Source organism: Gymnoscopelus braueri (genome assembly GCF_963280865.1).
Source record: "Gymnoscopelus braueri genome assembly, chromosome: 5".
In the NCBI taxonomy this organism is placed as follows: Eukaryota; Metazoa; Chordata; class Actinopteri; order Myctophiformes; family Myctophidae; genus Gymnoscopelus; species Gymnoscopelus braueri.
In genome coordinates, this window is record NC_137606.1 from 52,625,806 (window position 1) to 52,638,438 (window position 12,633).

The 12,633-nt window shown below is 40.4% G+C and overlaps 2 protein-coding genes across 2 annotated transcripts in view; one reads left to right on the top strand and one right to left on the bottom strand.

Moving 5' to 3' along the window:
• Window positions 1-474: 474 nt before the first annotated feature.
• The window catches only part of inppl1a (inositol polyphosphate phosphatase-like 1a), a 73,105-nt gene continuing 60,946 nt past the window's right edge, over window positions 475-12,633 (top strand). Inside the window, exon 1 of the mRNA XM_080428661.1 lies at window positions 475-1,118. Within this exon, the coding sequence (XP_080284787.1) occupies window positions 928-1,118 (191 nt within the window). The 5' untranslated portion in view covers window positions 475-927. The remainder of the gene's footprint in view (window positions 1,119-12,633) is intronic.
• Window positions 3,037-3,588, bottom strand: LOC308085488 (gamma-crystallin M2-like; the record flags this gene model as incomplete). Its single annotated transcript, XM_080428660.1, has 1 exon — window positions 3,037-3,588. One exon carries the CDS (start codon window positions 3,586-3,588, stop codon window positions 3,037-3,039), a length of 552 nt encoding a protein of 183 aa, XP_080284786.1.

Here is a 12,633-nt window from a genome sequence, read left to right on the forward strand (position 1 = left end):
CATCGCGACGCGTTGTGAGCTTGTAGATCGGCTATTTTCAAATATTTAGTACTTTTACTTTTGGTACTTTAAGTACATTTTGATGCCAATACTTTTGTACTTTTACTAAAGTAAAATTTTAATTCTGGACTTTTACTTGTAACAGAGTATTTTTATATTGCAGTATTGGTACTTTTACTTAAGTAAAGAATTTTAGTACTTTTTCCACCACTGCCTATACCTACTTCTTACGGCTCCCTCCCTGCTCCCTCCTCCTCCCCCCTCTTCCCTGAGGAAGTTAGGGGAACTAAACACAGGGAAATGCAATACTTGTACTTATATATTTGTTATACATATTGCTACTTTTATTTCGGTAAAAAAAACCTCTGAGTGGTTCTTCCACCACTGCTCCCTCCTCCCTCCCTCCCTCCAGCGTGGATTCACATCCGCTGGTTTCCGTCGTACGGCGGGACACCGGGAAGTAAACGAAGAGAGGAGGCGCTGAGAGCAGCAGCGAGGAGCCTTTTCAGGAACTGAAAAAAAACTGTACTGACGGACACGGGAAACAAAAACAACAAGGGAAAAGAAAGAAGAAAACCTCGAACCGAGACACTGGAAAACAAAACAAAAAAGACACGTTTTTAAACACCTCCGTCGCAACTTCCTACTCTAGTCCTACACCCAACGGGGGGAGCAGCTGTACTTTAATTCCCTCGCGTTGTGAATTAAAAGGATATTTTGACCGTTGTGGAGGAGTGGGGAGTTTTTTTTTCTTCCTCCCGGGTGGTGGTAGTAGCACTAGTAGGTGTTGTTTTGGGTGTTGGTGGTGTTAGTAGGTGGTGGGTGGTGTATGGAATACCGAAGCTGCCATATCTAAAATTACGTGTTGTGGTGTATGGAATACCAAAGCTGCCATATCTAAAAATTACGTGTTGAAGGGCTGTGGCCATGGCCGGCGGCGGCGGTGCTGCTGCTAGCGGCGGCGGCGCTGCTGCTGGGGTGTCGTCGCCCATGATGTGGTATCACCGCGACCTGAGCAGAGCCGCGGCCGAAGAGCTGCTGGCCCGGGCGGGCAGGGATGGAAGCTTCCTGGTGCGGGACAGCGAGAGCGTCACCGGGGCTTATGCCCTATGCGTGCTGTGAGTAGTATACTTTATGAAATGATAATTAACAATAACCCAGCACAATGTTGTTCAAGTCTTGTTTGTTTCAAATGCCTGGTCCAGCTTACTGCTGGTTCATCCATTTGTTCCTTGTTTATTTCCCCGAGTCACGTCTAAAAACTCTTGTCTTGACAAATGTTACACGCGTCCATTCTACCACTCTTTCACTTTCAAATAAAATAAACATTAAAACAAGTTTATAAAAAAGTAATGGGAAAAAAAAATCATTTTTCCATGATTTATTTCATTTATTTTTATATATATATTTTTTTTTTAAGTTTATTTTATTTGGAAGTGAAATATCCCTTTTTAAATGATACACACTGAAGATTTGTACTACTGTTTGTTGTGTTGTATCTGATCAAAATGTGGTGTAGTATGCCTTAAAATCAAATAAAAGAAAACACTGATCCTCGTTACATTCACACACAAAAAGCTTCAGTCGTGCGAAATTAGTTTGTTTACTTTCTCCTGGGTGGGGGGGACAGGGGGGCCCATAGCAGGCAGCATGGCACACTACTTGAAGGCTGTGTCCCCTCCCTTTGCCTTTGCCTTTCTTTCTCGTCAGATGTGGGCACTGTTAGTGGCGTTTTAATACAGCATATTGCTACAATCAGTCTGCGGTTGTAGTCAGTAGAGACATCAAATTAAATGGTGCTCCATGTCAGTATAAACGTCCACGGCCTGTTGTTGGAGCCGGACTGAGGTTTTTGTCCAAGGCGTAGCTGCTACAACTCTTATAACTCCATCCAGTTATGAAAGCGTGCAGTAGTGACTGAGGATTGCAGCCATAATGTTGTACACAGATGACATGTTTTCATATAGCCTAAATATCTTGAATGTGTTATAAGTTATTATTTTTAGGTTGAAACAGAAAGTCTTTTGTTAAAAAGTTAAAGCTCTATATTCTGATAATAATGTTTGTTCATTAACATGTCTCTCCATCTCTTTAACAGAAAAAAAAAACATTTTCAGGTGGGACACCAATTTCATACAATCAGGAGAGAGAAGCCATTTATCAGCTTCAATTTTGTCTGCTCATTTTTTGTTTCATCACTTTACAGTTTATCCTGTATCCTGTATGAGTTGTCTCTCTTGATTGGGTGAAACTGGTATCCCTGAAAATGTATCTTCTGTTTACTAAAGAGCTGGAGAGACAGGGAGAACCCTGTTACTGAACAGTATAGCAATTATTACTATCAACATATAGAGCTTACACTTATTGTCTCCTCCAGGCCGAAGGCGTGGCCAGAACTATGTTTTCGTACATCTGTCCGTCTTTCTCTGAGCAGCTAATCTCCGGCACTGTTGGACCGATTGCCATGAAACTGCACACATACTCCTTGGAGGCCAAGTAAAAAACTCGTCCCCAAATGTCTCACATTGGCCTGTTATAGCGCCACCAGGAAGCAGATTTCTGCAAAAAATATATATTATATTACTCCTGCTGATGTTGTCCAAACATCAACAACATGTTGCATATTGTGTTATACATAATGCATATTGCATCGCTTGGTCCCTGTATTGCTGCTTGTGGCTGTATTTATTATTATTATTATTATTATTACAATTATTATATCAGTTTTAATTAATCACTTAAACCCTGTGCTTGGTCCCCTCCCTTTTCCCTCTGCACTAAACCTCTTCGGTCAAAATAGCCGATGTGCAAGCTTGCAACACGTGAGCTTGTAGATCGGCTGTTTTCACAGAATGTTTGCCTACAGTATATGACATGCCCAGAATAGGGGCGCCAGGGGTCATGTGGTTTTTGAAGTGTGATATATATATATATATGTATTTATATATAATATAAATAAATGCATCATAATCCGTTCTTTTTTTGTTCCACATTGAAACAACTTTATTCAGATTAGTTAATTTCCTGATATTTAAACTAGTAGAAGGAATCCATGATGCGCCTCATGCTCATGAACCTCATGCCGCTGTCGAAGCCCATGTTCTGGAAGCTCCTGTACTCGCCGGGCCTCATGTACATCATCCTGCCTCTGTAGTTGGCCTGCTCGTACATCAGCCAGTGGCCGTCCATCACGTTGCAGGACATGCAGTTGTTCATCTGGTAACGGTCCATGATGTTCTCACAGTCGTCCATCATCTCGTGCATCTGTCCACCATAGTTCTCCCTCTCGTAGATCCTCATCCTGTAGTTGCCCCTGTGCATGGGGATCATACGGCAGGACCTGATGGAGTCCCTCATGCCCATCATGCTCTGGTAGTCGGAGTACTCGCCCCTCCTCATGAAGTACTGGTTGCCCATGTAGTTGGTGCGGTCGTACACCATGAAGCAGCCCCTCTCCACCTTGCAGGAGTGGCACTTGTTCATGTAGGAGGACATGTCAGAGCAGTCGCTCATGCACTCGTAGGAGCGGCCCTGGAAGTTCTTCTCCTCGTAGAAGGTGATCTTGCTCATGTTCATGCCGGAAGACATCTTTGTGTGGGAGTTGTTTCAGCTGCTGTTGCTGCTGCTGCTACTGTTACTGCTGCTGTGGCTGTGGGTGAACTGACTTCCTACGTGGCTGCAGCCTTCCTTTTGTACAGTACCTGACCAGCAGAGGCTGCTTTGTGTCCCAGGCAGCTCTCCTGACACAGCAACACTCCATAGAAGAGCATAGAGCTGAGCCGAGGTTGTTCTGTGTTTCCACCCCAAAAAACCTTGGAAAGGCTTTTTCTCTGACGGCACAAAGCCTGTACAATTACGACAATACAGAAGAGGCTGAAAGGGTTAACAATGACTAGGGGGTCGACAATGACCTAGCTGAAAGGCAGTTCTCTGTCTCCCTAGGTGATCTTGTATCAGATCCAGTTGAGACAGAGTATGTAAGTAAAGAAGCATTTTAGGACCCATTCTCTTCTCATTGTCTCCGCCAAATCAAAAGCTACGTGCAGTTGCTCTCTCAACTCGATCAACTTGGTACCAGACAAGCTAATACACAACAAATCGTTGATCTCTGTATGCTGGCTGTGGGTGTGAAAGAAGCAGATTCAAGTGCTAGAATCAAGTGCTGCTATGATTGACTGACCAGGGATCAGATTACTGCAGCACAATATATGGGGGAACAAAGTTGTTCCCCTGTCAGTTAAAGAGAGAGCCAAGAGCGCACGCACAAAGCGAATCAAACTATACCTCTGTGGAATCAAAGTGCACTGTGGCATGTGTGATCATGGATTCCTTATTAATCGAGGTGAAAACATGCAATTTAATGACATTATCAATGTCTTTATTGTAGGCTGCTACAGCATGGAGTAGCTGACATTTCGCAGACTGTATTAGAACAGCATTTTAGTTTTGTCGGGTTCATAAAATAATGGGTGCCGTCCGGGTGCGTCTCTCTTTTTTCCTTTTTTTAATGTCTGCTCCACTTGGATCTCGGAACCGATTACAGGGGTCCATTAGGGGTTCGGTTCGTCATTTTGAGGAGGAGTGCATCTATCTATACAATTGGCTTGTGGTTCGACACTTCCTGTTTATCCGCATTCTTTGTTGAGCTTAGTTCGAGCAGACCACGTGTCCAATTTCCAACACATTTAGCCTAAAAATCAATCATGCCTGTAGCCATTGCATAGTCTACTTTTAATTGTTCAGCAGCATACATTTGTATTAGTTTTTTGGCCCATGTTTGCCGCACTACATGATTACGCAACATCTTTCACCAGAAGGCGGTAACCGCGCGTGTCGCGGGTTACAGCGCATTTGGTTACCAATTGAATTCTGTTTAAGTCCTTGTGTCCTGCCATCACTGCAATAACGGCAGGTCACAGAATCGGACGTGTATGGTCTATCCATACCATCGCGGCCAGTCAGACAGTGTGTGTGTGTGTGTGTGTGTGTCTGTGTGTGCGTGCGTGCGTGTGTGTAATGCATCCTTCGTTAGCTTGTTAGCTTCCGTCTTTCTTAATCTGCATTGAAATGACTCATACGGCACTGTTAATCAACATTTCCAACACCACAATGCCTTGGTTAGACTCATTGATGTCGTAGCTTATTTAACAGCAGTGTGTGTTTAAAAGTTTTCTGTCCATTTGGGGTGGAACAAAGTGAAGCTGGATCAGGATGAGGTTTCAACAAGCTACGTTAGCCTGTAGTTCTGCCTTTGTTTACATCTATCAAATGGGCTATTTTGCATAATCTGCTCAGCCATGTAACATTGCAATGCAACTTTTTTGTACTCCTATATCATGGTGTATTAGTCAGCACAGTGGATTCATGTTTAAATCAATCTGGAATGTTAAATCTGTGTAATAGTGTGGCCAGTTAAATACTGCTTAAGGTAAAGCAGACAGCAGTTAGACTTGGGTCAAACTTGTAATTCTTAAGTGACCCCTAGAGCATAATTTAACATTTAGTTTATATGTTATATTTTTCTAAATATATTAAGCACAGTTTTGTTATATTTTGACACTTATCCAGGTCCTGGTATAGTAAGAAAATGTAGTCCAGTCTACTTTATTTTGTCCCGCACGCGGACATGGTATGTGTTACACCATAGACCATAGACGTCCGATTTTGTGACCTGACGTTATTGCAGTGATGGCAGGACGCAACGACATAAACTCAATTCAATAGGTAACCTAATGTGCTGTAACACGCAACATGCACAGTGTGCTTTTAGCAAATTCCTCATGTGGCCTTTCCGTGTTTGTGTGTGTGTGTGTCTCGCTTCGAACTCACGAAAGGAGTGTGTGTGCGAGTGTTCTCGCTAAACCTTTGTTATGCCCGCCGCGGAACAAAATATTCACGATTCAGACTGTGTGTGTGTGTGTGTGTGTGTGTGTGTGTGTGTGCGTGTGCGGTGTGCGTGACACACACAGAGAGATACCGTCACCGACCACAGAAGATGTTCTTCTGTGCCGTCCTCTGTTGTTGCATTGCGTTTGTCATTAAATATGTAGCCATGTGTATGTGCATGACCAGTGACCCACAATAATTGTAATGATAGCATAATATAGCCTTATATTGTTGGCTACTAGATAGATGTGAGGGCCGCATAGCGGGCCAAACCACTAGTTTGGTTACATTTGTATACTCTCTGGAGCTACACCAAAACTGACAGTGAATGTCATGACGTCACCGGCGACCCCCCCCCCCCCCCCACTAATGTCCCCTCACTTTTTCCCTCATGCCAGTGTGCTTGCCCACGGTCCTACACATGGTACCCTCCTTTTTTTCCCCCTACCTCTGCACCAAATCTCTTTGCCCAAAATAGCTGTTCTCTACGAGCTCACAACACATCACAACACAATGTCTTGTGAACTTGTAGATCGGCTATTTTCTCTGAATATTTGCCTATTTCTGCTGAATATAAAATTAGGGGCCGCACAGATCCCTAATATAGTGAAAGTGGTTAAAGCGTCACTATGTCTTTTATTAATGAATAAAATGTCATTTTGTCCAATCTGTATGGTAGTGTATGTTAATACTATATAACTTATACAACTGGGGTGGTTGTATTTTGTCTCCCTGCTCTTCTATTGAGACATTTAGATCATGTCAAAGGTCATGTCTCACCTAGACTCAAGATCTGACACAAAATTAGACCTGATGGTCAAGATTTTATTTATCCTCTAAGCTAGCAGGCAGGCAGGCCTTATTAGCTCAATGGTAAAAATGTCAGCACTTGCACAGGAAACTGGGTTCAAATCCGGGGTCGAAGAGGAAAGGTACATACTGTAGTGCAGCTTTAAGAAACAATGATATTGATATGAGAACAACCTCTAGTCTAAACTGGCAGCGATGTACATTTTACATCCTATATCGGTTGTTCTCCACCTTTTTTGACTAGCATACTTCAACCAATCCTTAAGGACCGCCACCTCCCCACAACAATATGTACCTGTATATATAAGAAGGCATAACACAATCATTAAAACATTTTGAATAAACTGATCTTAATGCTGGATATATTCTTAGTTATGCATCGGTGTTGCACAGAAAATAGCTGATTTACAGTCAAATTTTCTTTTTTTTTAAACATTTAAAAAAAAATTCCCTTGGACCAATAATGGCCCTTGGACCACTGGTTGAGAAACAGTGTCCTAATGAACAGCAACAATGCACATACCTCCACGTCCACACATCAGCTGTTTCCTGATACTGTCCCACCTACAACCTCTCTCCCTTCCTGTCCACTGTCCACCCTGTCCACTTTCTCTTCTTTCAAAACGTTATGTCTTTCTCTTCATGAGTGAATGTCTTAAGTTGTCACAACTTAAAACCATTCAAGCCGGGAACGCATCTCGGTCATTTTAGATGTCTTTGGCTATTCAAAAATAGCAGATATACAAGCTCATAGCTTCGTGAAAAATCGTGAAAATTTGTGCAAATCTTCAAATATATATTTTTTAAAGCGAACATTTGTAAAATATTTTGTTCCAGGGACCCCCAGAAGCAAAGATTTGATTTACAAATGCTTTAAAAAATATATATTCAAAGATCTGATTTTTTTTTACAGATTTTTCAAAAATAGCAGATCTACAAGCTCATAGCGCGGCACTCAGTGCCATGCTATGAGCTTGTATATCTGCTATTTTTGAATAGCCATAGAAATCCAAAAAAAGGAACACGTGCTGTGTTCCCGGTCTTAATGGGCTAAGTGTGGATATTTGGGATAACCATGGCCTGCTTCTTATCCAGGGGATGTTTTAGCTTCTGATAATGTATGTATCAACATAACATAAGCAAGGTATGATGAATGTTGTGCAGGTCATTGTTGAGAAATAATATAAATAGGACAAAGACCCCTCCACTTCACATCGGTTACAATCACCCTGTTGGGGTTTATTTCTCACCATTTATTAACCCGCTTATTACATGCCTACTTATTAAAGTAATTAAAGCAATTAATGAATTGGCACAAAACGCAATGAAACGATAGCATTGATTTAACTGCTTACGGTAAAGAAAGATATAGTCCATTAGATTATGCCAGGTGCTTCCACCAGCGCAACAGGTCAGCTCGCTAAACTCCGGTAGGAAGCGGTGGTCAAATATGAACCAAAATTATGTCACTGCATTGCCTATTTCTCTACCTCAAATTTTTTCAAAAACATTCTTTATTGTAGCTGTAAAATGACAGTGTGTTTGTCTACATGCCTGCCTTGTTGAATATGGCAACAACCAAGCACCGGATTGATTGATTGATGGATTGATTAGTCGATTCAGGTGGTCAGTCATTGTTGAAGAATAACAGAACGTTGAATTCAGTAATTGACCAATCAGAATCAAGCATTCAACTATGCCATGTAATGGCATATCTAGGCCTGTCACAATTATAACATAATCGTCTATTTGCAACTATTTGAGATAATCGCGATTATTTTTCCATAATCGTCATAATGGTTTCCATGTAAGGCTGAACGATTAATCGTTTTCAAACCGAAATCGCGATTTGAAACCACGCGATTAGCTAATCGCAAAGGCCGCGATTTTTTAATTTTTAATTTTATCATAATAAATCATTTTAATATTCATATTAATCCCAGAGCACCCGCGGGACTTGTCTCCTTCTCTCCAGAGTGGCTGCCTGCATCTCGCTACAGGGAGCGAGAGGGCAGCGAGCCCCCCCCCCCCTCTCTCTCTCTCTCTCTCTCTCTCTCGCTCTGTCCCTCTCATAGAGTTAGGTCTCCGTCGGCTACGAGTATTTAAAGTTTGTCGAACGGCCGTGTTGCGCAAATCCCTGATGCCGCGCGTAGCGGTAAAACATTATTTTCGGTGCGACACAAGTAGTGTAGTAGTAGTGTTGCTCCTATCTATGTTTGTTTCTGTAAGTGTAACTTATATTTTCCCATCATTATTAAACTATTACTGTTGGATGCAATGTAAACAATACGATGGAAAGCACTTCCTGGTCAGTGTTGCCAGGTTTTGTGAGAGAAATAAGCAACCCTGTCTATGAAAACAAGCCCAAAAGAAGCGACTATGAACTGTATCTTTGTCACTTATGTTATGTACAGTGGTGGAAAAAGTACTCAAATGTTGTACTTAAGTAAAAGTATCAATACTGCAATGTAGAAGTACTCTGTTACAAGTAAAAAGTCAAAATGTACTTGAATAAAAGTACAAAAGTATTGGTATCAAAATGTACTTAAAGTACCAAAAGTAAAAGTACTAATGTTTGAAAATAGCAGATCTACAAGCTCACAACGCGTTGCATCACGGCGCGTTGTGAGCTTGTAGATCTGCTATTTTCAAATAACCTAGGTATAAAATAGGGCCAAAGTGGTTAATTTAGGTTTTACAATATTATAATTTATATCTGAAAAGTAAGTAGTCACTAAAGTTTTCAAATAATTGTAGTGGAGTAAAAGTACAATATTTGCCTCTGAGATGTAGTGGAGTAGAAGTTAAAGTATTGGAAATTAGAAATACTCAAGTAAAGTACAAATACAGTACTTAAGTAAATGTACTTAGTTACTTTCCACCACTGCGTTATGTATTCTGAGTTTTTCACTTCCAACGAGTAGTAGTAATACAATGTACAGTAGGAGAGGACTTTGCCTTGTGAGACAAAAAAGTGTTACATTTTAGTTGAATGTTAATCTACATAAGCTAAATACTGGATATCAGTAAATATGCTTCTTTAGCCATAAGTGAAATACCTACTTATTTCACTGCTGTGAATTGTTTACACAAAAAGGTAATTATTTGTTTAATTTTATTTTTATTTATTGAACTTCATTTCAGAAAAAGCTTCTCTTCTTGAGCCATAAGTTAATGACTTAACAAGTTCAATGTTGGGTTGTTTACAAAAATAAGCTATTTCTATTCCAGCTAAATGTTTAAATATATACATGGGAAAAAAAGTACTTGGAAGATACATGTTGGAAGCAATGAAGCAATTCATATCTTTTAGTTCTCATCCTTATTTATTAGGATCTAGAACAGTAAATAAATGGTATGCCATTTGGTAATGTTCCATTACTTCCAATTACTTTTTAAACGTACACAGTGAATACTAAACTGAAGCTTGACTTAAATTTTTTTTAAAGATTTTCTTTTTTAATTAAAAAAATCGCAATCAAATCGCAATCGCAATATCAGTCAGAAAAATCGCAATTAGATTTTTTCCCAAAATCGTTCAGCCCTATTTCCATGTTTAAAAATGTTCACACATTTTCAAATATTAAAAAAGCAGAAATAGCTGATCTACAAGCTTACAACGCGTCACTTTGTGACGCGTTGTAAGCTTGTAAGCTCACTTTGTGACGCGTTGTAAGCTTGTAGATCAGCTATTTCTGTTATTTTTACATGTATATATGTCAATAATTTCTTTGTATATATTTCAGTTATTTGTCCTATCTGCCCTGTGCAATTTTGGATTATGAACCCTAAAAGGCCTCACATGTTCCAATATTCAGTGCCAAACACACAATTAAATTGTTAATCGCAATTATTTGAGTGACTATTAATCGTCAACTTAAATTTGTAATTGTGACAGCCCTAAGAATATCGGCCAAGACTACGATGAACGCTGCGTCGGCAAAGTTCACAGAATCATCAATGGTCACACGATCACCCCAAACCACGGCCTGTTTCAGAATGATGTCACATGGGAAGTGGCTACAGAGCCACAAGGCCAATGGCAGCAGACTGAGAAAGATCTTTTTCCCATGAACGATCAGACACAAAAACACGTTGGCCAAAGTAAAGCTTTGAGGTTCTGAAGTTTGATTAGATACCATTACCAAATACACCTTGAAGTTACATCTTGTGTAATGTGTACGAGTACATACGAGTACAATTATTTTGTTCTGGTTCCTCATATATTGTAGAATCAATGAAAAGAAGTATGCCTAATAGTCCTTACAAGATAAACAACACCTCCAAGTACACGGTTGCATATGGTTCCATTCAATCTATCTATTCAATCACCCCTGTCTGTTTCCCTATGACCTGTCCTATCAGATATCTGAAGGGAAACGAGAATTATTTAACAGTGTTTCAGTGTTTAATGTTTCAGTGAAATTAGGTTTTTTGGTGATGTGAACAAGAACAGTCAGTTTTTTGTATCCATCTTAAACAGTATGTCGCACTATGCTGTCGACAAGTCTCAAAAGTACATTTGCTTTTACGCACACATTCCATACACTGTTCACAGAATTGAAGATACTATGATCAGGCCCCTTCTCTTTAGGACTGCAATTATCGATCATCTTCTCATTGTTATTTATATCGATTTCAGGTTTTTATTTTATTTATTATATATCAACAAATTGACATGGAAAAAAAATTTTTTTATGTGACTAAATTGATTAGTCTCATGACCACCTAAGTCCTACTTTATACTTTGTCGTACCACAATGTACTCTAATCACAATGTCCTCAGTGTGATTCCACAAATTATTCATCACTAAACATCATGGTATTCCCGAACTGCAAGAAATGCAATGGTTGCCAATCATCTTTATCCCAGAAAACCAAACTGAACCACTTTTAAAGTTCTCATTAAACTCATTAAACAACGGGGCCAAAACAAGCAATTGTGCTGGTCCTAGCCTAAACTACACCAAGAGATTGCCTTAATGTTTTTTTGGGGGGGAAACTCAGACATGCTGTCTCTTGTCTGTGCAGACATACAATACGACACGCTTGACGCTTCCCTTTTTGCAGTAGTTCAGACTGAGGCTCCAGTGTTTTTTTAGGAAGTGTGTTTCAGAATAGACTGGTGATGATGGTAGGTTTACTGAAGCATGGCAGTGGAAACCCTGTAGGAGTTTGGCCGGAGGCGTTGAGCCCGATTTATACTTAACCCTTTAAGACCTGGAACGCATCTGTGTCACTTCTTGATTTGAGCGAAAAAGCATTATTTTACACTTCGGCTATTCAAAAACAGCAGATATACAAGCTCATAGCGCGGCACCGAGTGCCGCGCTATGAGCTTGTAGATCTGCTATTTTTGAGAAATCGTGAAAATTTGCGCAAATCTTTCAATATATATTTTTTCAAGCGAACATTTGGAACTGAAATCTTTGCTTCTGGGGGTCCCTGGAAGAACATATTTTGAGATGGGGGTCCGCGGCCAAATACATGTCATTTTGGGGGTCCTTGACATGCAAAAACTGATATTATAGCAACATATGTAAAAATAAAAAAAAACTGTTAGGATTTAGAAGACGCAGAAGCAAAGATTTGCACAAATGTTCACTATTTTTCAAAAAATAGCAGATCTACAAGCTCATGTGCCGCGCTATGAGCTTGTAGATCTGCTATTTTTGAATAGCCAAAGAAATCTAAAATGACACAGATGCGTTACAGGTCTTAAAGGGTTAATCGTACGTTGGTGCTGTTGCAAGCTCATAATGCGTCGCATCCGTGACACGTGGCCAGGCTTGTTGGTGTGTTATTATCGCCGGGCGACACCGTCGTAATGACGGATCATAAATTAGGCATTTAGTGTCTCGTTTCACATTCTTTGCTTTGTAGGTTTTGGCTAGAGAGTGTGTGTGTGTGCACGTCCGTGCGTGTGCATGTATGAGC